The following is a 26,845-nucleotide window of genomic DNA, read 5'->3' as shown; positions in this document are numbered from 1 at the left end:
GTGAATACTTTCCTTTTCTGAGCCTCTATCCTTATCTGGACATAGGAGAATAATGGCTCTCTCACATGGTTGGCAGAATAAAAGAAGGCAACCAGTACAGGAAATGACAGGAGCGTGATAGCCAACGGCTTCATTGACCGAGTACCGCTCTTGTGCCATGCAAGAGATTCAAAGTTAAGAAGACATGGTTTCTGCCTGTGAAAAAAATTTGAGAGAGAGAGAGATAGATATTGATTTAATTAAAATGAGGACAGTGCTAGTAGAAATGCACTTCCAAAGTGTTATGTGTATAGAAAAAAGGGAAAGATTAATTAAGCTCAAGAGGGATTGAAAGAGGCTTAGGGTAAGTACTGTTTTTTTTTTTTTTTTAAAAAAAAAGCTAAGTTGACTCTTAATAGAATAGTAGAAAATTTCCAGCACTTTTCACCTGGAGAGAGAGAAAGTGCAAGAATTGGGTATCTGTTTTCTAAGTAGGATGCTGAGTCCTACACACTGTTTGATTCCTTTATATTCCTCCCATGGCTTTGCTCTTGGCTGCAGAGCCACAACCATGTCTCCAGCAAGCCAGAAGGCTACTTCAGCTGGTGCACCGCTGATCATTTCATTAGACAGCTGTACCTTTTCAGAGAGCCAGGCTGCAAAGATGTATAATGTGCATGAATGGCCAAATGGACACCAAGCAAATCAGTGCCTAGGATGGCTGCCTGATTTGATGTCCGTGGAAAAATCCATCTTTATAAATGAACAGACAGATAGATGACCCATGTATACATTGGCCAGGCACATGCCTCTGCTTCCAACTTGTTCACTGTCATTGAAGGATAAATTTTAAAAGAGGATGTAATCATAAATGAACACACCTCAAAGATTTTATTTTATTCATTAATGGGGGAAATGGTAAGGCATTACACATGTTTAACAGAGAATTATGAATGTTAAAATGAATTTACAAATGGATGCAAATAATAAATTTATTATTATTATTATTAACTCCCACAGGGCTGTAATTAGTGGCATTGCATTGAACACAAATTGCATTTCTATGGACAGAACTTATTTGCACTGTTGTGGAGGGCAGATTTCTAAGATGAACCCACGCCCCCCAGAAGATTACTACCTCTGGTGTATATGCCCTATATAATCCTCATCCTTCACACACCTTCTTGAGCAAGACCTATGATGGGATAATCTCTCCCTTGATTAGGTTACATTATATTGGAAAGGTGATGGGGTAGTCACTCCTGTGACTGGCAGCCTGGAGAGAGATTGTCTTGCAGGCTTTGAAGAAGTAATCTGACATGTTGTGAAGGTCTGTGGTTAAGATCTGGGGGACCTCTTAGAAACCGAGAGAGACAAAATAGATATTGGTTTAAGCCACTAAATTTGTGGTGATTTGTTTCATAGCAATAGAAAATGAATTCAATTTTGGTTTTCTACAAGTTCACTTTTATCTCTACAGAGTTTTTATAAAAGAGCCTAGTTACAGATAAAGGGAGAGAGAAAACCCAGATGGCTGAGCTAGCAGGATTCCCAATAAATTTTAGTCTGACAGCTTTTTCTTACTCTGCATTGAACCAAACTCTCCGTAAACTTTTCATTTGTGATTTTTTCACAATGTGTTTTACTTCTTTCTCCCTTGCTTCTTCCCTCCCGCTGTCCCCTCCCTTTTCTTTTCTTTCTTTCTTTCTTTTTGTTGTTGTTGTTGTTTTTCTTTTTGTTTTAGCCTAGTTTTTGGCTCCTAGGCACACACAATAGTAGCAATTAAAGTTAGCTTGATTTTGAGAATAGTCTTCAGGGGGATTTATCCATTCATCTTAAAGGAAGAAGTGTAGGGTGGTTTTTGTTTGTTTTTGTTTTTTCAGATTGATGTTAACCAAGACTTCTAAAATTCTGCAAGTATGTTCCCCTTTATCTGATTAGAGTGAATTACAGCATCATAAAGATACTCACAGTGTCTTGCTCATATAGGCAGTGATGTGAAGAGGATAGTCACTAGGCGGGTTTAGGAGGAGCCTCCGAAAGTTGAGAGAAGGAGTTAGGTCAGAGAAATCCATTGTCTTATCAGGGATGCTGCCTTGAATGAAACAGACTTTAGGTAGAATTTTCAAATTAAGTAGACTATTGGTGAGTCAAGGTAGGAAGTGTGGGACTAGAGCACCATAGGAGAAAGCCCCTAGACCACCAGGGAAACTGGGTGTGAGGCAGAGCGGATAGCTCTGAGCCAAGAAGAGCAGAAGGCCTGGGCACTAGTGAGAGATACAAGAGGCAGAGGAGAATGGGATGGGGCAGGTGTGCAACTCCAAATGCCCAATTTAGGCATTTTAGTATGATTCTGTGGGATACCCAGCTCCTGCAGGACCTAGAAAGATGGTTATAGTAGGAAAATGGATGTGTCTGGAAGATGTTCCTCCCTATGAAAGCATTAGACTGTGGAGCTCTTATAAACTTCTGGGCCCTGTTCCCTCATTTTAGAGAAAAGAAAGCTGAATTACAGTCACTCAAGAAGTTAATGGCAAATCTGGAACCTGAATCCAGTTCTGTTTGGCTTCACTCATACTGGTTATTTCCAAGAAGAGAACTAAGTAAGTTTATAAGTACATAAGGAAGGAAGGAGGGCAGCGAGGTAGGAAAGAAGGAAGAAAAGTAGCTGGAGGTAAGACTAGTGAGAGAGGGAGAAGGTTGCAGTTGTTTGAGATTACTGAGGTATCAATGATTTGTAAAGAAGGGAATATTTGAGAAATAAAGAATCGACCAGATTTGGCTATTTCTTGGATAAAAAGTACAACAGAAACACATGATGTGCTTGGGTGTATCAGTTGTGTGCTGTGCAAATGGATTGCTGCAAATATCTGTGGCTTACCAACACACTTGCTATTTGACTGTTTCTTTAGATCAGGAGTCTGGACATGCTTTGGCTGGGTCTCCTGCTTCAGAATCTCTTACAAGACTCAGCTGATATGGCAGTCAGGACGGCTGTCAGGACTGCAGTCTTATCCCAAGACTGGGAAGAATCTACTTCCAAGAATCCATAGCCAAGTATATTTTGACAGGATTCAGTTTCTTGTGGGCTGTTGGCCGATGCCACCTCTCCTTGCCATCTCTCCCATTCAGCAGAGTAGCTCACAACATGGTTACTTGCTTCCTTGAACCAAACAAAGGAGAGAGTTTGCTAGTAAACTCTCTCTCTTTTTTTTTTTTTACTAGCAAAATAAACTTTCATTTTTACTAGCAAAATGAAAGTTATACTCTTATGAAATGTAATCACAGAAGTGACAGCTCATCATTTTGGCTGAAATTGATCAGTTAGAAGCAAGTTCCTGGTCTTTGCCCACACTCAAGGAGACAGGACTAACAAGAATGTAAATACCAGATAGGGATCATTGGGGGCCATTTTAGAATCAACCAACATCTTGGAAACCTGGGGTTCCTCCAGTTACACAAGAAAATGTATGTGAAGAGGTAGTTATGGGAAATAAAGTCAAATTGCTTAGCATGCAAAAAAAAAAAAAAAAAAAAGAGTCCAAAACCTAGAACTGTAGATATTTTGTAGGATATTTGACAGAGGATATTTAGAAAAGTAGGAACTACTGACTACATGCAGCTTATAAGAAAATACAAAATGATTAATGCAGATCCAAATGTAAGAAGAATTTAGGGGGTAGTTAATTTTAAAATGAAGAAATGTACTCTATGAAGGTAAAGACAGTTAACAAGGATGGAGGTAATACTTGTTTTAAGTCCCAAACATAGATGTTAAAATAAACTTAGGGCAGAGAAAAAGGGCTTTTCATGGCTTTATGAAACTAGCATCCTATGCCAGAGGAGTGGAAATGGGATTAGAAAGATTGAAGGGATAATAATCTTGGGACATGAGAATAAGTGACTTGATTTAGTATAAAAGGGCAGGAGGAGGAGGGAGGGGAATAAAGGTGAGCAGAAGCCATGGGGTCGAAAGAGATGGAAAAAATGCAGCCCCCCTTAGCTCTAGTAAGCTTTGCTTTTTCCCCAGCAAGCTGTCTCTATTGACGGGCACTGGAAGTTGATGAATATAAGGGCTTGGTATTCTCTTTCAGGAAACTCGCCAAATCAACCCTGGTCCTTGTGCTGGTCTTTGGAGTGCACTACATCGTGTTCCTGTGCCTGCCCCACTCCTTCACGGGGCTGGGCTGGGAGGTCCGGATGCACTGTGAGCTCTTCTTCAACTCCTTTCAGGTAGAGGGTGCCAGCTAGTAATGTGGTTCTTGCATTTTGCTTTTATTCCCCCTTTGCAACTTTGTTCTCTGCCCCTCTGTTGGGCTTTCAGGGACTTGTCCCCACAGGGCCATGAAAAGGCATTATTCTCTGGAGTCTGTGCTTTTAACTTCTGACCAGAGCAGGAGCTGCATCTCACAAACACGCCTGGGCAGTGAACAAGAAATCGTATTGTTGTAGACTATGTAATGTGTACAGAGTAGCATGTGTATATAGAAAGTAAATGAAAGACAATGAAAAAGCAGACAGGGAAGAGGGAGAGAAAATTAAAAAGTAGCTTCTTTCCCTTTTATCTCATTTGAAAATATGATTGCCATCATCTCTCACATGGCTTTCTGTGGACACCGTTCTTCTCCTCCTGGCTACTCGCTGCCTCCCATGGCTGCCTTTAATCTAGTCTCCATACAAGGGTCTGAAGGATCTTAAAAGTAAATTTGATCATGTCCGTTATCTACCAGAAGTACCCAGAGATTCCCACTGCACTCAGAATAAGATCCAAATGCCATTTGTTGCCATGCACAGCCCTCTGTGACAGGGATCCTGTCCAACTGTGACGTTGCGTGCCGTCATGTTCCCAGTCACCGGCTAAGTTTGAGCCCCACTAGCACTTCCACACTTTCTGTTCCTTGAGCTCATTCCTGTCTCAGGGGCTCAGAGTTACTGTTTGCTCTGTCTGGAAGGTGCTCCCTGCTGATATTCACAAGCCTTCTTCTTGTCACTCAAACCAGCTTAAATGCCATCTCTTCAACTCGGGTCTTCATTTAGTTCCCCATTCATTTCCATTCTCTTTCACGCCACTTGTTTGGCCTGCATAGCTCTTATTATTTTACACTTTTCTAGTGTGGCTAGTCGTTTATATTTTATCCATCATCCATATTTCCTTTTAGAATGTAGCTCTAAGGGAACAGGGACCTTCTCTGTCTTGATTGACTCATTTATTCCTGGCATGCTGAGCAGTTTGCCCTGTAGAAGCTCAATAAATATTTTTGAATGAGAAACAAAAAGTTTCTTTGTCTTTTTACCATATAATAGCCTATGTCTGTAGTTTCCAGCATTCGCAGTGTATAAATATCTCTTACCAACCAGGGGATATTTTGTAATCCTTGAGTGACAACATAAATAAAGCTCATATAATAGAAGTTGTTGCGGCCGGCGCGACAAATCGACCAGGACCGTGAGGGTAAGAGGATGGTGAAAAGAAATTAAGAGACAAAGAGATGGGGGCAGGAGGAGCACTGAGGATGATGTCCAACAGGGCCGATTTTATTCCACATCTTACAAGCATTTATAAGGCAGACCACAATGGAAGGAGTAATACATCAGTATCTAGTCAGATGACCGCAGGTTTCTATAACAAGTTTACATTAACTACAAGCAAACCTCGTGATGCCAGGTAGTCACGTAGTCACGGCTAATGCCATTAGCTACTATTGATGCAAGACAATCAACCAGGGAGTGGGTTATGGGAAGCACAGGAACAACAAGGACCAACTAGGAATTCATGACCCTGACCACATTGTTCCCTTCTGTAGGGGGAGTGTGTGGGAAGTCACATAGGCGAGCGCACGTCACATAGCACAGACCCTTTCTCAGTGTTACTTAACTTTCCCATCCTTAACCCCTTGTCAAGGCATCTGGACTTTAAAAGAGACACAAGTCGAGGACCAAACTAGGACCTTGTTGGCCTCCAACAAGAAATCAGTTATTTGTGTGTCTTAGAGTGTTTTATCCCGTTACTTTGTTTGGTTCAGCTGACACCAAGGAAGGATCTCAGACAAATATAATGTAAACTTAAAGATTAATAAAATTTTCTGAAGGAAGCAAAACACAACCCAGTTTTTCAATGTATGTATTGTGATCCAAGGTGCCTGAGTGCTGTGGACATCATGAGTTGTCAGCATGCTAACCTTCTCTTCTGTTCCCCAGGGATTCTTTGTGTCTATCATCTACTGCTACTGCAATGGAGAGGTAGGTTTGAAGGACCCCCCCACCCCCGTCCCATATCCCACAGCTCTAGCTCCAAGTAAGCTTGGAAATGGCTATCACAGTGTGACCTAATCTCTTTAGGATTCCCAGGAGCTACAGGAAAAAATGAATAGGGAGAAAGGAGATATTTCAATCATAAATGATTTTGAGGAAAGTAAGAATTAATGTAAATAAGCTAGAGTCTTTCTCTTCTAGCACTTTTCAATGTCAATTCAGTTGGAAACTGATAGCAAAATACCAACTTGTTAGAGTGTAAACTGATACTTGGAAGGACAGTGAATTTTGTATTCCAGTCAATACTTAAACTGATATTTAATTTCAAGTTCAATAGGAAATAACAAAAAAAGTTTCCTTGAGACAAGAAAGAATATTTTGATATATTTATAACTATACAATGGTTACCGGACGCTTTTAGTTCATTTAGGGGTTGGCTGGGGAGAAGGAGCCCTACTGTTTTTTCAGGTGACACCAGCTAACCCGATTTCTACTGTTTTCCACAGAACTTCCAGATAAGCTCCTTTTTGGTAAATGGCAATAGCAGTAGAATAGAATCTTCAACCACAGGTTGGAAGCAAGCACCCCACCCCATTAGCAATGCATTTGCGTGCTTGCTTTTCATGGTATAAGTTTCTTCCCCATATTTTCCTCCTTCAGGATGCTTATGCAAAAGGGATAGTATTACATTTCAGGTTGAGTAAATTCCATGCCATTCTTCAGCCACAGCTGGCACGATGTCTCTCTCCTTCTCTTCCAACCCATAAGCCTCTTTTCCCTCTCCCACAAGTCAGATGTTTGTCTTTCTGTTTCTTTTTTTCTTCTTTTCTTTTCCCTTCCCTTCCCTTCCCTTCCCTTCCCTTCCCTTCCCTTCCCTTCCCTTCTCTTTCTTTTCTTTTCTTTTCTTTTCTTTCTTTCTTTCTTATTAATTTGAGAGAGAGACCAGTATCAAGTAGGGTGGAGTAGGGGCAGCGGGAGAAGGAGAGAATCCCTGAACAGACCCCCGCTGAGCGCCCAGGCCAGGGGGCTCTATCCCAGGACCCTGAGATCATGACCTGAAATGAAATCAAGAGTCTGACGCTTACCTGCCCGAGCCACGCAGGCTCCCCAAGTCAGACGCTTCTATGGGCTGCATTTGAAATTCTATTAAAATACTGATCTTGGGTTAAGTCCCTTCACCTTCCTCAAAGCCGGCGCTTGCTCCTCTCTGGTCGCGTACCTATCTCCGAGGTTTTTCAAAGTCGAGAGACACTATGTACGTCAAGTCGCTGGCACCCAGGGTGGAAACTCAGTGGTGACCGTCGCTGACGGGCAAACGTCCACGTCAAGTGCCAGGGCTCCGGGTCTCCCTGACGGTTTCTGACGCACCGTGTTTCCTGCGACCTAGGTTCAGTCTGAGGTGAAGAAGTTGTGGAGCCGGTGGAGCCTCTCCATCGACTGGAAAAGGACGCCCCCCTGCGGCGGCCACAGGTACGGCTCGGTGCTCACCACGTTGACCCACAGCACCAGCAGCCAGTCGCAGGGGGCAGCCAGCGCTCGCCTGGTGCTCCTCTCCGGCAAACCCCCGCGGACAGCCGGCCGCCAGCCCGACTGCCACGTGACGTTACCCGGCTACGTCTGGAGCAGCTCGGAGCAGGACTGCCCGCCACACCTGATCCCTGAGGAGACCCCGGAGGCGAACGCGGGGCTGCGCGAGGAGATTCCGATGGCGGCGCCCCCCCGGCCGCTGGAATCGAACCCAGAGCCAGAAGGAAGCAGAGGAGAAACCGAGGACGTTCTCTGAGTCAACACCTGCCGCTTCCAAGAGCCGATTCTTCTGGTTGTGTTGGTTTGGTTGGCCTTGCTCTGCCTGAGCCGCAGAACTGAAAATCCAGGGTTCAAAGTGTGGCTTCCCCGAAGTTTTCAGGTTGCATGGATTGGATTCTAAAAATAGTGAAGACCCAGAAGGAGAGGTGTCAGTGGAGTAGTGTATTACCTTATTTTGGCATTAAATCCTCTTCTAAATTGTTGGTGTGGTACGTGCTCTGTGATTGTTCATTTTTTCCTGCTACTTTTGGGTAGAAAACCATTTCACTTGCGTGGCTCTAGTTTTCTCTCATAAAAATATCACTTAAGTATGATAGAGATCATTCCATCTGTGGCCTTTCCCTTTTAAGAAATCAACATTCTCTTTTCCTCATTTTAATGTACTTCTACAATTTCATTCCTATTGCTTGTGCATAGGAGCAATTAGCATCTGAAGACATACCTTGAACGATGAAAGAGCTAAGCACAAGTACACACTGGAAATAAAAAGGAGGCTGGACTTTGATAAGATAATAAATTGGTGAAATATATTTATTTCTAGAAACAAGGAAAATTATCAAGATAGTATTGCACCTATTCCTTCCTTTGAATGTCTCCTCTGTGACCAGCCAAATCTCAGGTCTTCGCTCCTGAAAACCTTGACATGCCACCCGGTTTTCTCTGTCAGTGAGCTTGTGTCTGCAAACCGATTCTGTTTGTAATCAATTTGTAGTGATAGGCACACTGTGCCTTTTTCTTCTTTGTTCTATTATTATATTCCAAATGGCATGTGGGATCTGGCTTTGCTCCATTATGTTAACATTAAAAGTTTGTTCTAAAAATACATTTTGGGTCACTTTAAAAGATTTTCTCTCAGCATCTAACTTTGTTTTTGAGAACCAACCGAATGCTCCTTCTTTAAAACTGCAGGGATCAGCATGTACCTGTAGCACTTTCCTGAATTTGAACCTTCAGTATGTTGTAGCAGTGAAACATTTATTGAGTGCGTATCAGACACCCACCATCCTGCTGGTTTCTTACAAACATTAACTTCTTTAATTTTCACTACAGACTTATGGTTCAGTTTTATCACTGTCACTGTCTTTACAGATGGCGTTGTGACTCCTAGAAGTGGAGTAACTTGCCCAAAGTTGCACAGCTAGACCTTGATGGAACATGGTTTGTGACACAGATCTACTGACTTCAAGTCCTGTGTTCTTAACCACTAGCTTCACTATCACCAATATATATATTTCTCATTAACCAATGAACATATTCAATTAGTTTTTTCTCATAGAGAGTGCTTAAGAACTTTTATTATTTCTTTAACTATGACCTTCATGATGTTTCCACTCTAGTGGGGTAGACAGATATATATATATATATATATATATATATATATATATATATATATACATATACATATATATATATATATATGAAATGAATATATTACAGAGCAATCTGTTTCTAAGTGAAACAACACAGGTCAAGCTGATCAATCTCATTGTGCTGAATGATTTAACCAACATGCAACCGGTGTCGTGATGAATAAGGTACCCTGATGTCTACACACCATCTTGAAAAATATTATACTTTCCTTCCATGCTCATTCTTGCCTTCCTTCTCTGTGCCACACAGAAGTAATTTCCTTCCCATCCTGTTTAGGAAGGTGCCATTGTACAAATTTAATTAATTTGATTCTATGCTTTATTGTCACACTGCAGGCTGTCTCCTTACCAGGAAAGAAAGAGCATGGGTGGAAAGATTAAGTTCAGTTCTATAGCTAATTTTCTGCAAGTCTTTATAAAATCACTTAGCTTCCTTTGTAGTTCAAGTTTTCTATCTTTAAAATGAAGATAATATCTGTTTACTTTAGAGAAATGTTCTGGTGATAAGAGAAGTCACATATGGAAAGCACTTTGTAACATAAAATTTTCATACAAATACTTGATTTGGGTTGTTGTTACATTACAGTTTCGAGTTAAAATCTGGCTTTTCTCCATTATGTTATAAAAGACCTTACACTACAGACAAAGTGTTGATATCCAGGTTCTATAAAGAACTCCCCAAACTCAACACTCAAAAAACAGATAATCACGTCAAAAAAAAAAAATGGGCAGAATACATGAACAGACACTTCTCCAAAGACATATAAATGGATAATAGACACATGAAAAAATGTTCATCATCACTAGCCATCAGGGAGGTTCAAATTAAAACCACATTGAGATACCACCTTACACCAGTTAGAATGGTCAAAATTAACAAGACAGTAAACAACAAGTGTTGGAGAGGATGTGGAGAAAGGGGAACCCTCTTACACTGTTGGTGGGTATGCAAGTTGGTGAAGCCACTTTGGAAAACAGTGTGGAGATTCCTTAAGAAATTAAAAATAGAGCTACCCTATGACCCTGCAATTGCACTTCTGGGGATTTACCCCAAAGATACAGATGTAGTGAAAAGAAGGGTCATATGTACCCCAAAGTTCATAGCAGCAATGGCCACAATTGCTAAATGGTGGAAAGAGCCAAGATGTCCTCAACAGACAAATGGATAAAGAAGATATGGTCCATATATACAATGGAATATTATGCTTCCATCAGAAAGAATGAATACCAACTTTTGTATCAACATGGATGGGACTAGAAGAGATTATGCTGAGTGAAATAAGTCAAGCAGAGATAGTCAATTGTCATATGATTTCACTTGTGAAGCATAAGGAATAACATGAAGGACATTAGGAGAAGGAAAGGAAAAGTGAATTGGGGGAAATTGGAGGGGGAGACAAACCATGAGAGACTGTGGACTCTGAGAAACAAACTGAGGGTTTTGGAGGGGATAGGGGTGAGGGGTTAGGTGAGCCTGATGGTGGGTATTAAGGAGGGCACGTATTGCATGGAGCACTGGGTGTGGTGCATAAACAATGAATCTTGGAACACTGGAAAAAAAAATAAGACCTTATTGGTCAGTACAATACAACAACTGTTAGAATATATATCTTTTGATAATATGGAAAATATTAAGGGTTCTTACTTTTATTTCTTTTTTCTGGAGAGATCATGCATGTGTATGTGCACACACGTAAGGTGGGGGAAAGGGCAGAGGGAGAGGGAGAGAGGAAATCCTAAGCAGGCTCCATGCTGATCATAGAACACAACATGGGGCTTAATCTCATGACCCCAAGATCATAATCTGAGTTGAAATCAAGAGGCCAATGACCAACTGACTGAGACACCCAGGCACCCCAAGTGTTCTTGCTTTCTAAGCCAACCTCATATTTTAAGGTTAGGTTACTAATTCTTTATGTTAACAAGTATGAGTATAATCTTTAGAGTAATCAAAATTTAAAAGTTCAGTTATTTATTTTTTAAAAAAATATTTTATTTATTTATTTGACACAGAGAGAGATCATGAGTAGGCAGAGAGACAGGCAGAGAGAGGGGGGAAGTAGGGTCCCTGCTGAGCAAAGAGCCCAATGTGGGGCTCGATCCCAGGACCCTGAGATCATGACCTGAGCTGAAGGCAGAGGCTTAACCCACCGAGCAACTTAGGTGCTCCAAAAGTTCAGTTATTCATTAATTAAACAAATATTTACTTAAAACCTGTCATTTGACAGATACTACACTATGCCCTAGGGCCATAACGAAACATAAGGCATTAATTGATTCCCAGTAAGGAACAAAGAACCCCTTAGGTGCATGCTTAGGTTTTTTACCTCATCTGTGTACGCAATTTTTCTTCCAGGTTTTGACGGTTGCATCCAGTTAAATAATAAGTTATACTACTCTTAATTTTATCAAGTAAAATATCAGGTAGTTATTAAGGATTGGCTGATCTAGATTCAGAAGTGCAAACTACTGGGTGATTAGCTAAATTTGGTCCATGGCTGGGTTTTATTGCTCTATCAAGAGATTGCAGCATATTGTTAAGTTGCCAGCCTTGAAAATATGAATGTTTTCCACATAAAAATTATATTTTTTCTCAATTTAAAAAATGTCAGACAATCTTATGAACCAAAAATCAGCTGTTAGAGCTGAACGATGGCTGACCTTTTCAGATGGGACGACAAAGGTGCGAGTAAACCCAGTGCCCATTGGCCTCATCCACTTAATTTCTGTTACCTGCTTTGGCTCCAGGCCCCTTTAATTTACATCTCTTGATCTAGACAATGCACTTATATAAAACTTTAACAATAGTTTTATAAAATGTTCTTGTGGAGTGACATTCTATATAATTTTAATTTTTCTAATAAAGTTAAGCAATCAAGAATTTATTTTTTATTTTTCATTTTTTTTTTTGCAACCCACTATTTTTATGTGTAGTGATATTTAGGCTTGAAATCACAAATATTCTGTTCAGATGAGTTTATTAAGAAAAAAATTCATCCCATAGCTTCTGTGCTTTCAGATCTCAACCACACTATGCTTCACTTTCCAAGTCATCACTCTGACTTATTGCTAACACAACAGATATTTTTCTCTTTGGAGATACAGCAAGTTCTAGATGCAAAAAGGACAGAATTGTATGGTAGGTTACGGGGTGTGTGAAGACAGCCATATAGGGTTTGTTGACATGGGTATGAATTTTGATACTTTATTTTTCCTATAGCCAAAGAAACCCTGATATCAGAGAAAATAGAATTCCACTGTCTGGTATAAACAGGAATGATCTTGGTCACATAACTCGTATTGTCAGAACATTGTCTCTTTCTGCTCTTGTTAAACCAATTAGAAACACTTTAGCTAAAGTTGCTGAAAGAACTTCACTGTTTTTGAATTGTTGGAAGAGAATGAATAAGGTATGTGTGAGTTGCAGCATATTATTTACAGCCAGAGAGTAATAGTATGTGATTCAGGTGATCTTTCTTACAGATTATCGTAGGCAGAATAATGCCCACCCTTCCTCCCCCAAAGATATTTGCCTACTAATTCCCAGAACCTGTGACTATGTGGGGTTACCTGGCAAAGAGGAATTAGGTTGTACAGGGAATTAAGTATTGCTAATCAGTTGAATTTAAAATCAGTGGATTATCTGGGTAGGTCCTGCATAGTCCCCAAATCCTTAAAAGTAGTAGGTCATGATTCCAGGGTCCTAGGATCGAGTCCCGCATTGGACTGACTCCCTGTTTAGCTGGAAGCCTGCTTCTGCCTCTCCCACTCCCCCTGCTGTGTTTCCTGTCTTGCTGTGTCTCTCTGTCAAATAAATAAATAAAATCTAAACAAAAGGAAAAAATAACTTTTAAATTATTTTCTTCTCAACTCTTCTTTTAATTCTAGATGGAATCTATAGCTAGAGATATAGTGATCTAACTCCTTCTTAAGCTGCCTCATGAGACCATGGAAAATTTGCCCACGTATTGTTGCAAAGATGACTTTGAACACTTTAGATTACTCATCTTTATGGCATTTAAAGATAAATTTTATGTGGGTTTTCACTTATTCACTATTATAAAAACTGCTCAGTGGAAGTATCTATAAATGGTGCAGAAGCCAAGAAAAAGGTAAATGTCCTTTTCACTCACTGACTGTTAGTTTAATGTGTTAGCACTTAAAAAATAAGAGTCAGCTCCTACTTAGATCCCTAGTCTTTTCCAACACCACATTTCATTTTGGGAGCTTATGGGTTCTTTTGATTCAAGATTTAAATGGCTGAGTAGGAAAACACATTTAATATATGAAGCTATGAGTTTGTGTAACTTTTTTTCACATCTCTAGGGCATAGAGCAGATTCTTGCTGACCAAAGACATTTCCGAAGTCTTCTCACCTTGACTTCCCCAGAGCATGTTAACAGAGATCTGTCTCTCTCTCTCCCAACCCCAACCCCCTGCCCTGGTCTTTTGAATGCTATCTTTATTCTAGTTGAATTTCTGTTACATTGAAGAGAGTTGGAAAGCAGCTGAACTCCTGGAGTTGTATTGCAATCCCAGAGTTGGGTGTGCTGAATTCAAGAGCGCTGTAAGTCAAGGTAGCCAGAGGATGGAAGCAGAAGTCTAATGCGGAGACATTACTCTCTGTCTCCCCCCAGCACCTCCCAACTGCAAAAGTTTACCTCCCTGCCTGCTGAGCAAGCATTTTCCAGAGTTTTGCTGGCTATACCACCAAGACTTCCCTAAGTATTTTTAAAATTTTTTAAGATTTTAATTTACTTATTTTCCCCCAAGTATTATCTATCAGCTTCTAGCTCAAAGAAAAGAGCCATGGGGCATTCAGGCAGAGTAGCAACCAGCTATTAGAAGCTATAGAAATATTCATGAACAACCAAAGGAATACTGAGTAACATAGCCTCTGTACTCCTTTCTGTCTTCCTTATTCTGATCAGAAATAGCAGAACTGTGTAAAACTAAATAACATCCAAACAAAAGGGATAAGTTTGAATCAAGCTGTGACTAATTCCAATTAAGGGATTAGAAGAATGATACTGTAGAAGGCATCTTGTGTTTGATGCCCAGCATCTGCTCTCTTTCTTTCTAGTAATGAGATGCCAAGTTTCCTTTAGGAAATCACCCCTCCTTCATTCTCAGTCTTGTGATTTGGGTGGGATTGACCTCACTTATAAGTCTTAGGTAGGACCCGTTAGGCTGCAATCAAGCAATTTATTTCTTTCCTCTGGCTAGTTATTGGGTTGGTGATGAGGGTATAACCAGGCAGAAATATGCTGGGGTCCCAGGAAAAAGAAGCTCTCTCCTTCCCTGGACTGATTGTTAAGATGTGTGCCTGAAGCAGAATTTGACAACGAAAAAACAAAGCCAACCCTGAAGAGGCAAATAAAGCTGATGTGTACATCTGATGACATTGTTTTAGGTAGCAATTCCTCTACCTTGTATGGGATCGCTTAAATGATGAAACCAATCAATGCCTTATTTTATTTATTTTTTGCCTCAAGTTGAGGTTTTTCTGCCATTTTCAACTCAGAGTTATGTTGATATAAAAAGTCACATTTTATTTAGAAGCTTATTTTATTCATTCAGCAAATATTTATCATGTGCTAGGTTGTGTCCGAAGACCTGGGAGTGAAGCAGTGAACAGATAGACAGGATCTTTATTCTCAAGAAAATTGTATTCTTTGGGAAAAGATAGCATAGTCTGTAAATAAATGAAGTCTTGCACAGATAAGATAATTCCAGATTGAATTAGCTGTTAAGAAGAACAGGAATAGGGTGATGTGATAGAGAGTAATGTTGGGGGAGATGCTTAAGATACAGTAGGTCATAGAAGGCCTTTATCTGAGGATGTAGCTTCCGAGTTGAGACAAAAAAGCCAGCTATGGAAATATGTTCGAGGGAGATGGCACATAGCAAGGGCAAAATTCTTCAGCAAGGAAGAGCTCTGAGTGTTCTAAAGATATGATGAAAAAGTATTATTTGAAGATAATGAGCAAGAGAGATGTGACTGGAGGGCTGAGCCTGGTGTACCTCTCTCTCATGAATAAATAGTACCCCCTATTTTTAACTCAGATGGACTTCCACTTCATTCATAAGTCATGCATTTGACTAATACTCATGACTTTTATGTACCAAGTTCTGTGGGAGATACAAAAAATAAAGGGATGAGTAACTCAGAATTCCTGTTTCAGAGGACTTCACAGTGTTTGAAAGTTCTTTTCACCCAGAGCCTTAGAATCTCATGCACTTTTCTGTTCTGTAGTAACAGCTCAGTATTTGAAACTTGAGGTCTGTCTCCTCATATCCATCACTGGCTTTACCAAGCACTGTAGTGCCTGCTCCACATCCCATTACCTCTTCTGTGTGACCTTCTCAGACCTAAACCTCTTCCCTTGCAGTTGAGATCCCCACTCTCTGGCTCATAAGCAGTTTTCTAATGTGAAGATTTATGTGCTATCAGATAGTACAAAGAGCATCAAATATGGCATATCATTTGTTGCTGGTGGTCTTAGTGATGCGTGCTTACCCATGTAATTTTTTTTAAAAGATTTATTTATTTGACAGAGAGAAATCACAAGTAGACAGAGAGAGAGAGAGGGAGGGAAGCAGGCTCCCCGCTGAGCAGAGAGCCCGATGCGGAACTCGATCCCAGAACCCTGAGATCATGACCTGAGCCGAAGGCAGCAGCTTAATCCACTGAGCCACCCAGGCGCCCTCCATGTAATGTTTTACATGTATATCTTTTTAAAAGGTTGCCTTAAGTTTGTAACAATCAATCCAGGAATTCTGTAAAGAATCTAAAACTATTCTAATGGTACTCATGAAGATTATATGTTTATAAGATATTCTAGAAATTTTTTAAGGAAACTTAAAGGCATACTGATAGATTATGAAAAATAACTAGAGAAATTTGCATTCACACATAAATCTGACATATTGAAGAGACTCAGAAAAAGTAGGTTTACCTTTTCAGAAGTCCACTAGAAGATGCTTTATATATTAATATCAGAGAGAATATTAGAAAAGCAATGGTAAAGGCAAACAGGATTACTTCCACTGGTAAATATTAATCAGTTGTTACTTTACATAAAACACTGAAGCAAGATTAATTGACATGGGCCATTCAATCAGCATAATTTTGTAATTTTGAAAATAACATTTGAAGGCAAACTGATGAAGAATCATGAGGCAGCTCCAAACATTAGAAAGGTCTGAAGTCTCTGACATACCGCATCTCATTTCATGTCATCATTCAGAATGCCGAGACAAGTCTGTCACGCCAAGCTAGCCATTGCCCAAGTGGAAAAAGGAATAGAAATTCATTCATTCATTCATTCATTCATTCATTTATTTAAAAAAAGATTTTATTTATTTAACAGAGAGAGAAAGAGAAAGAGAGCACAAGCAGGGGGAGCAGGAGGAGAGGGAAAAGGAGAGGGAGATGCAGACTCCCTGCTGAGCAAGGAGCCTGATGTGGGGCCTGGTTTCAGGACCCTGCGATCATGACCTAAGCTAAAGGCAGATGCTTAACAGACAGAACGACTCAGTTAGTTTCACATTCACAAAATGAATGTGAATTTAATTAAGTTCAACTTACTTGCCCTTGTTTATTATGTAACTTTCCTTAGGTTTCTTAAAAAAAAGTCTTAAGGAAGTAGTATGCATACAGCTATATAACTGGGAATGTTATATTCATGTAAATGATGTATTTAATGAACAGGCCTGTTATCTAAATGCTACCTCCTTTATTCTTGTTTCTAGTAGAAAGCATGAGAAAATGAATGGCACATCATGAACATTATAATGAAAAATTGTGATGTTCAAAAGAAATAATATGTAACTTTCCAAAAGGCAATTGAGCATGAAATAGAGCCTATAAATTCAACTATGTAAACTGTGAAACACAAGCTAAAGTTTGATAGATGTTGAGTTTGTGGAAGCATCAAAACTGTGTCCTAAGATAGAAAACATGAAGATAAACACAGATATGCCATTTCCTAGGAAGACCTATCAACAGTAATCCAGGTAAGAGGACCGAGTGGCTAGTATCATCTGATTCTGCTTGTGTCTTGACTTGGTGGTGGGGGAAGCTGGGCTGTCAGCTTGACCCCCTCCTGCACTACCAGTGAACTGCCACAACCTATTTTTCCTTCTGACCAAATTGTTACTATCACCACATGATACTCTTGTGATGGTAACAACATTTTATTTTTATTTTTGTAAAATATTTTATTTTTAAGTAATCTCTCCATCCAATGTGGGGCTCAAACTCAAAATCCCAAGATCAGGAGTCATAAGTTTCACCAACTGAGTCAGCCATGTGCCCTGTAACATTTTATGTAAAAGCATCTGTCTGCATCTGACTGTAAACAAAAGCAGACTTTTTCAAAATGTGAATTCACATTTCTCACATTGTTTCCTAGTGACTCTATTTCCTTAAAAAGGACTTTGTTGTGTTAATCTAGAATGAAATGTATGTTTTAGGTATGCTGCAGAATGAGTTTTGACAAAAGCGTATGCTTGTGTACTACCACCACACTCAGGAATGTTTTCATCACCTGGTTTAATTTGTGGCCATTCCCACTCAATACCCTGTCCCTCATGGGACCAGACAACCATTAATCTTTTAGTCACCACAGACTAGATTTGCCTTTCTGGTGTTTTACATACATGTAATCACAAACCATGCTGATTTCTTTCATTCAGCACAATGCTTTGGACATTCATCCATGTTGTGGAAGTAGCTTGCTGAGTACTATTCCATCACAAGGATGTGTAATACATTGTTTTTATTAGTTCATCTGTTGATGGACATGATAGACATCCCAGTTCTTAGCTACTACCAATGAAACTGATATTTACATATGTAAATAAGTCTTTGTGTGATCATGTATTATTTCTCTTAGGTAAGTACCTAGGAATGGAATTCTAGTTGTATGTGAAGTGTATGTTTAAATTTATAAGAAACTTCAACTGTGTTCCAAATTTTGTTGTATTATTTTATACTCACACTAGGCATATATGAAAGACTCTAACTTGGGCCATTGTAATGGAAACAGAGTACTATCTCACTGGAGTTTTCATTAACATTTTCATGAAGATGAGTGATGCTGACCATGTTTTCTCATATTTATTGGCCATTCATACATCTTCTTTTATGAAGTAACTGTTCATATATTATTTCTCATTTTTATTAGGCTATTTGTCTTTGAATTGTCAAGTTGTAAGAGTTCTTAATATATTCTGTATACAACTCATTACTAGATAAAAGATTTGTGGTTTTGTGAATATTTTCTCTGTCAGTGCTTGCCTTTGCATTTCTTAAATGATATCTTTAGAAGAGTAGATGTTTTCAATTTTGATGAAATGCAATTTGTCAAATATATATTTTTAATGATTTAATGGGGTTTGTGGCCTTAAGAATTTTTTGCCTACTGCAAGGTCACTGGGATTTTCTCCCTATTCTTTCTTCTAGATGTGTTAGGGTGTGTGATAATTATGATCCATTCTAAGTGCATATTTGTGTATGAGATGAGGAAACATCCAGGGTTTATTTTCTTCTCCATGTAAACATGTAGCTGTTACAGCACCATTTACTGAAAAACAAAATCCTATTCCTGATTGAAGTTGCATTGTCACAATTGTCTAAAATCAATTGACTAGGGGTGCCTGGCTGGCTCAGTCGGTAGAACACGAGACTCATGATTTCAGGGTCATGAATTTGAACCCCATGTTGGTTATGGAGCTTACTCTTATAAAATAAAATCAATTGACCATTTAAGTATGGGTCTATTTCTGTACTCTGTATTCTGTTCAATCAATCTATAATCTGTCTACTCTTTTGACAATAATAAGTTTTACTCTGAGCTTTATAATAAGTCTGAAAACCAGGGAATATTAATCCTCCAATTTTATTCTTTTCCAAAATTGTTTCAGCTATTTTAATTCCTTTACACTGTTATATAAATTTCAGGATCAGCTTTCAATTAATGTAAAAAGGCCTGCTTAAATTTTGACCGAGATTAAATGTATACATGAATTTGAGTAGCACTAACACCTTAACAGGGTTGTCTTCTGACTCACCAATGTGTTATATGCCTACATTTATTTACATCAACTTTTTAAAAATTTATATCACCTTTGATTTTACTCATTAATCTTTTATAGTTTTGTATATATGTTTCTTACATATATGTTGTTAAATTAATCCTTAAGCATTCATACTTTAATGTAATTGTAAATGGCTATTAAAAAATTTAAATTTCCAAATGGAAATTGGTAGACTTCTTGTAGAAAGGGATTTTATTCTCAGTTTGAATATTAACTTAGTATCCTGCAACATTATTATATATGTTTAAGAGTTTAGCTGTTTTATACACTCTTAAGGATTGTCTCTACACAAGCGTTTGAGCTGTGAATCCTGATAGTTTTACTTCATTCTTTTTAATATTTTTTTCCTTTTATTTCCTTTACTCCCTTAATTGTAGTAGTGAGGACTTCAAGAGCAATGTTGAATAAGTGTGGTGAGAGCTGGCATCCCTGCATTGTTCCTCATCTTAAAAGGAAAGTGATCATTCTTTAATCATTGAGCATGGTGTAAACTATAGGTTTTTCATAGATGTCCTTTGTCAGGATGAGGAAGTTTCCTTCTAGGTTGCTGAGACTTTTTATTATGAAAGAGTATTAAATTTTGTCAATTTTTTTAATATTTCAAATGAGATGTATAACATTATTTTTCAATGCACTCAATTATGTTAATAGATTACCTAATGTTAAACCAATATTTCATTCCTGAGAAAAAACGTTTTTGGTCATGATATATTATTATTTTTATAGTTTGCTCTTAAGGATATTTGCAACTAGATTAATTTGAGGACTATTGTCCTATTTTATTTTATTGTACTATTTTTGTCTAGTTTTGGAATCAGGTCAATATTGGTTTTGCTAAATTAGTTAAGAAATCTTTCTTCTTTCTCCAATTTTTGGAAATAATTTGTGTAGGCTTGGCATTATTTTTTCCTTAAATGTCTGGTAGAATTTACTAATAAAGTCTCTGCATGTGGACTTCTCTTTCTGGAAATGTTTTAAATTATGAATTCAATTATTTTAAAGTTTGATATAGGGAAATTTGGCTTTTCTACTTTATTTTTATTTTTACTTTTTTAAAATTAACATATAATGTATTATTTACTTCAGGGGTACAGATCTGTGAATCATCAGTCTTACACAATTCACAGCACTCACCATTACACATACCCTCCGCAGTGTCCATAACCTAGCCACCCTATCCCTCCCGCTCTACCCCCCAGCAAACTTCAATTTGTTTCCCCAGATTAAGAGATTTTTATGGTTTGTCTCACTCCCAACCCCATCTTGTTTCATTTTTTCCCTCCCTGCCCCCCATGACCCCTCAACCTGCCTCTCAAATTCCTCATATCAGAGAGATCATATGATAATTGTCTTTCTCTGATTGACTTATTTCGCCTTAGCATAATACCCTTTAGTTCCATCCATGTCTTTGCAAATGGCAAGATTTCTTTTTTTTTTTTTGAACTTTGCATAGTATTTCATTGTATATGTATACATATATTCATTGTATATAATACACTCATTATATATATAAATATGTATGTATATATATATACACATACATATGTATATCAAATCTTCTTTATCCACTCATCTGTTGATGGACATCTAGGTTCTTTCCATAGTTTGGCTATTGTGGACATTGCTGCTAAAAACATTTGGGTGCATGTGCCCCTTTGGATCACTACTTTTGTGTCTTTAGGGTAAATACCCAGTAGTGTGATTGCTGGGTTGTAGGGTAGCTCTATTTTCAACTTTTTGAGGAAACTCCATGCTGTTTTCCAGAGTGACCCCTCCAGCTCACATTCTCACCAACAGTGCAGGAGGATTCCCCTTTCTCTGCATCCTCGCCAACATCTGTTGTTTTCTGACTTGTTAATTTTAGTCATTCTGATTGGTGGTATCTCATTGTGGTTTTGATTTGTATTTCCCTGATGCTGAGTGATGTGGAGCACTTTTTCATGTGTCTCTTGACCATCTGGATGTCTTCTTTGTAGAAATGTCTGTTCATGTCTTTTGCCCTTTTCTTGATTGGATTGTTTGTTCTTTGGGTGTTGAGTTTGATAAGTTCTTTCTAGATTTTGCATACTAGCTCTTTATCTGATAGGTCATTTGAAAATATCTTCTCCCATTCTGTCAGTTGCCTGTTTCCTTTGCTGTGCAAAAGCTTTTGATCTTGATAAAGTTCCAATAGTTCATTTTTGCCCTTGCTTTTCCTTCCCTTTGGGAAGAAGTTGCTGGGACTGAGGTCAAAGAGGTTTCTGCCTGTGTTGTCCTCAAGGATTTTGATGGATTCCTGTTTCACATTGAGGTCTTTCATCCATTTTGAGTCAATTTTTGTGTGCGGTGTAAGGAAATGGTCCAGTTTCATTCTTCTGCAAGTAGCTGTCCAATTTTCCCAACACCGTTTGTTGAAGAGACTTTCTTTTTTCCATTGGACATTCTTTCCTGCTTTGTCAAAGGTTAGTTGGCCTTAGAGTTGAGGGCCTATCTCTGGGCTCTCTATTCTGTTCCACTGATCTATGTGTCTGTTTTTGTGCCACTACCATACTGCCTTGATGACAGCTTTGTAATAGAGCTTGATGTCTAGAATTGTGATGCCACCAACTTTGGCTTCCTTCTTCAAAATTCCTCTGGCTATTTGGGGTATTTTCTTTTCCATATACATTTTAGGATTATTTGTTCTGTTTCTTTGAAAAAAAATGGGCAGTATTTTGATAGGGATTGCATTAAATGTGTAGATTGCTTTAGGTAACATAGATGTTTTCACAATATTTGTTCTTCCAATCCATGGGCATGGAATGTTTTTCCATTTCTTTGTGTCTTCCTCAATTTCTTTCATGAGTACTTTATAGTTTTCTGAGTACAGATTCTTAGCCTCTTTGGTTAGATTTATTCCTAGGTATCTTATGGCTTTGGGTGCAATTGTAAATGGGATTGATTCTTTAATTTCTCTTTCTTCTGTCTTGTTGTTGGTGTATAGAAATGTAACTGATTTCTGAGTATTGATTTTATATCCTGACACTTTACTGAATTCCTGTATGAGCTCTAGTATTTTTAGAGTGGTGTCTTTTGGGTTTTCCACTTAAAGTATCATATCATCTGCAAAGAGTGAGACCTTGACTTCTTCCTTGCTAATTCGGATGCAATTTATTTCTTTTCATTGTCTGACTGCTGAGGCTAGGACTTCTAGTACTAAGTTGAATAACAGTGGTGATAGTGGACATCCCTGCTGTGTTCCAGACCTTAGGGGAAAAGCTCTCAGTTTTTCCCCATTGAGAATGATACTTGCTGTGGGTTTTTCACTGATGGTTTTAATGATATTGAGGTATGTACCCTCTGTCCCTACACTGTGAAGAGTTTTGATCAAGACAGGATGCTGTACTTTATCAAATGTTTTTTCAGCATCTATTGAGAGTATCAATATGGTTCTTGTTCTTTCTTTTATTAATGTAATTATTGATTTGCAGATGTTGCACCAACCTTCCATCCCAGGAATAAGTCCCACTTGATCATGGTGAATAATCCTTTTAAAGCACTGTTAGATCCTATTGGCTAGTATTTTGGTGAGAATTTGCATCTGTGTTCATCAAGGATATTGGTCTGTAATTCTCTTTTTGGTGGGGTCTTTGGTTTTGGGATTAAGGTAATGTTGGCCTCATTAAATGAGTTTGGAAGTTTCCCTTCCATTTCTATTTTTTGGAACAGTTTCAGGAGAATAGTTATTAATTCTTCTTCAAATGTTTGGTAGAATTACCCTGGGAAGCTGTCTGGCCCTGGGCTCTTGTTTATTGGGAGATTTTTGATGACTGTTTCAATCTCCTTACTAGTTATGGGTCTGTTCAGGTTTTCTATTTCTTCCTGGTTCAGTTTTGGTAGTTTATATGTCTCTAGGAATGCATCCATTTGTTCCAGATTGTCAAATTTGCTGCATACAGTTGCTCTTAATATGTTCTTATAATTGTTTGTATTACTTTGCTGTTGATTGTTATCTCTCCTATTTTATTCATGATTTTATTAATTTGAGTCCTTTCTCTTTTCTTTTTGATTCTGGCTAGGGGTTTATCAATCTTATTAATTCTTTCAAAGAACCAGCTCCTAGTTTCGTTGTTCTGTTCTACTGTTCTTTAAGTTTCTATTTCATTGATTTCTACTCTAATCCTCATTATGTCTCTTCTACTGCTGGGTTTAGGCTTTCTTTGCTGTTTTTCTCCAGCTCCTTTAGGTGAAGGGTTAGGTTGTATACTTGAGACCTTTCTTGTTTCTTGAGAAAGGCTTGTATTGCTATATACTTTCCTCTCAGGACTGCCTTTGCTGTGTCCCAAAGATTTTGAACAGTTGTGTTTTCATTATCATTTGCTTCCATGAATTTTTTCAATTTATCTTTAATTTCCTGGTTGACCCATTCATTCTTTAGTAGGATGCTCTTCAGCCTCCATGTATTTAAGTTTTTCCAATTTTCCTCTTGTGATTGAGTTCTAGTTTCAATGCATTGTGGTCTGAAAATATGCAGGGAATGATCTCATTCTACTAGTCCTGATTGAGACCTGATTTGTGACTCAGGATGTGATCTGTTCTGGAGAATGTTCCATGTGCCCTAGAGAAGAGTGTGTATTTTGTTGCTTTGGGATGGAATGTTCTGAATATATATGCAATGTCCATCTGGTCTAATGTGTCATTTAAAGCCTTTATTTCCTTGTTGATTTTTTGCTTAGATGATATGCCTATTTCAGAGAAGGGGGTGTTAGAATCTCTACTATTATTGTATTATTGTTGATGTGTTTCTTTGATTTTGTTATTAATTGGTTTATATAGTTGGCTGCTCCCATGTTAGGGGCAAAGATATTTAAAATTGTTAGATCTTCTTGTGGGACAGACCCTTTGAGTATGGTATAATGTCCTTCCTCATCTCTTAGTATAGTCTTTGGCTTAAAATCGAATTTATCTGATATAAGGATTGCCACCCCAGCTTTCTTTTGATGTCCATTAGCATGGTAAATTGTTTTCCACCCCCTCACTTTATTTATTTATTTTTTTTTTAAAGATTTTATTAATTTATTTGACAGAGAGAAATCACAAGTAGATGGAGAGTCAGGCAGAGAGAGAGGAGGAAGCAGGCTCCCTGCTGAGCAGAGAGCCCGATGCGGGACTCGATCCCAGGACCCTGAGATCCTGACCTGAGCTGAAGGCAGCGGCTTAACCCACTGAGCCACCCACGCGCCCCATCCACCCCCTCACTTTAAATTTGGAGGTGACTTCAGGTCTAAAATAAGTTTCTTATAGACAGCATATCGATTGGTCTTTTTTTTTTTTTATAATCCATTCTGATACTTTGTGTCTTTTGAGGCATTTAGCTCATTTACATTCAGGGTATCTATTGAAAGATATGAATTTAGTGCCATTATATTGCCTGTAAGGTGACTGTTACTGTATATTGTCTCTGTTCCTTTCTGTTCTATTACTTTTAGTTTCTCTCTTCGCTTAGAGGACCCCTTTTCAATATTTCCTGTAGAGCTGTTTTGGTGTTTTCAAATTCTTTTAGCTTTTGTTTGTCCTAGAAGCTTTTTATCTCTCCTTCTACTTTCAATGACAGCCTAGCTGGATATAGTATTCTTGGCTGCATATTTTTCTCATTTATGAATGTATCATGCCAGTTTTTCTGGACTTCAAGGTCTCTGTAGATAAGTCTGTTGCCAATCTAATATTGTAAGTTACAGACTTCTTGTCCTGAGCTGCTTTCAGGATCTTCTCTTTGTCACTGAGACTTGCAATTTTTACTATTAGATGATGGGGTGTGGACCTCTTTTTATTTATTTTGAGGGGGTTTCTCTGTGCCTCCTGGATTTTGATGCTTGTTCCCTTTGCCATATTAGGGAAATTCTCTAATATAACTCATTCCAATATAACTTCTGCCCCCCTCTCTCTTTCTTCTCCTGAGTCTCAATTATTCTAATATTGTTTTGTCTTATGGTATAACTTATCTCTCGAATTCTCCCCTCATGGTCCAGTAGTTGTTTGTCTCTCTCTCTCTTTTTTTTTTTAAAAGATTTTATTTATTTATTTGACAGAGAGAGATCGCAAATAGGCAAAGATGCAGGCAGAGAGAGAGAGGAGGAAGCAGGCTCCCTACTGAGCAGAGAGCCCGATGCGGGACTTGATCCCAGGACCCTGAGATCATGACCTGAGCTGAAGGCAGCGGCTTAAACCACTGAGCCACCCAGGCGCCCCTGTTTGTCTCTCTTTTGCTCAGCTTCTTTATTCCCTGTCATTTGGTTTTCTATATCAGTAATTCTCTTCTTCTATCCTAGCAGTAAGAACCTCCATTTTTTTTTATTGAGCCTCATTAGTAGCTTTTAAAAATTTCAACTTGGTTAGATATTTGTTCTTTTATTTCTCCAGAAAGGTATTTTATTTCTCCTTTAGTGATTCCCTAATATCTTCAATGCTTTTTTCAAGCCTAGCTAGAACCTTGATTATTGTCATTCTGAGCTCTAGTTCTGACATATTTCTAATGTCCATAGTGATTTGGTCCCTAGCTGTCAGTTATCACCTCTTCTTCTTCTTTTTCTTCTTCTTCTTTTTTTTTTTTTTTTGTGGTGAGTTTTTCTGCCTTGTCATTTTATCCAGATAAGAATAGATGAATAAGAGAACAAAATACTAAAAAGGTGGTAAAGACCCCAGAAAAATATATACTATCCAAATCAGAAGTGACCCGAAACTGGGGCGAGAATAAAAGGGGAAAAATAAAAAATAAAAAAGTAATAGACTATATTTTTAATTTCTTGAGGAATATCCACACTGTTCTCCAAAGAGGCTGCACCAACTTGCATTCCCACCAACAGTGGAAGAGGGTTCCCCTTTCTCCACATCCTCTGAGCACATGTTGTTTCCTGTCTTGCTAATTTTGGCCATTCTAACTGGTGTAAGGTGATATCTCAATGTAGTTTTAATTTGAATCTCTCTGATGGCTAGTGATGATGAACATTTTTTCATGTGTCTCATAGCCATTTGTATGTGTTTATTGGAGAAGTGTCTGTCCATATCTTCTGCCCATTTTTTGATATGATTGTCTGTTTTGTGTGTGTTGAGTTTGAGGAGTTCATTATAGATCCTGAATATCAACGTTTTGTCTGTACTGTCATTTGCAAATATCTTCTCCCATTCTGTGGGTCGCCTCTTTGTTTTGTTGACTGTTTCCTTGGCTGTGCAGAAGCTTTTGATTTTGGTGAAGTCCCAAAAGTTCATTTTTGCTTTTGTTTCCTTTGCCTTTGGAGACATATCTTGAAAGAAGTTGCTGTGGCTGATAGTGAAGAGATTACTGCCTATGTTCCCCTCTAGGATTCTGATGGATTCCT

The 26,845-nt window shown here is 38.5% G+C and overlaps 1 protein-coding gene across 2 annotated transcripts in view; it reads left to right on the top strand.

Annotated features, from left to right (window-relative positions):
- Positions 1–8,187, top strand: part of PTH2R (parathyroid hormone 2 receptor) — an 86,033-nt gene extending 77,846 nt beyond the window's left edge. Inside the window, exons 11-13 of one of the 2 annotated variants that reach the window (XM_059168991.1) lie at positions 4,074–4,212; positions 6,178–6,219; positions 7,619–8,187. In XM_059168991.1, coding sequence (XP_059024974.1) covers positions 4,074–4,212; positions 6,178–6,219; positions 7,619–8,014 — 577 coding nt within the window. In that variant the 3' untranslated portion in view covers positions 8,015–8,187. The remainder of the gene's footprint in view (positions 1–4,073; positions 4,213–6,177; positions 6,220–7,618) is intronic. The other variant, XM_059168992.1, reaches the window with a different exon arrangement.
- The last annotated feature ends 18,658 nt before the right edge of the window (positions 8,188–26,845 follow it).

The sequence above is a fragment of the Mustela lutreola genome, chromosome 3 (genome assembly GCF_030435805.1).
Source record: "Mustela lutreola isolate mMusLut2 chromosome 3, mMusLut2.pri, whole genome shotgun sequence".
Taxonomy (NCBI): domain Eukaryota; kingdom Metazoa; phylum Chordata; class Mammalia; order Carnivora; family Mustelidae; genus Mustela; species Mustela lutreola.
This window is presented reverse-complemented; position numbering and strand designations above follow the sequence as displayed.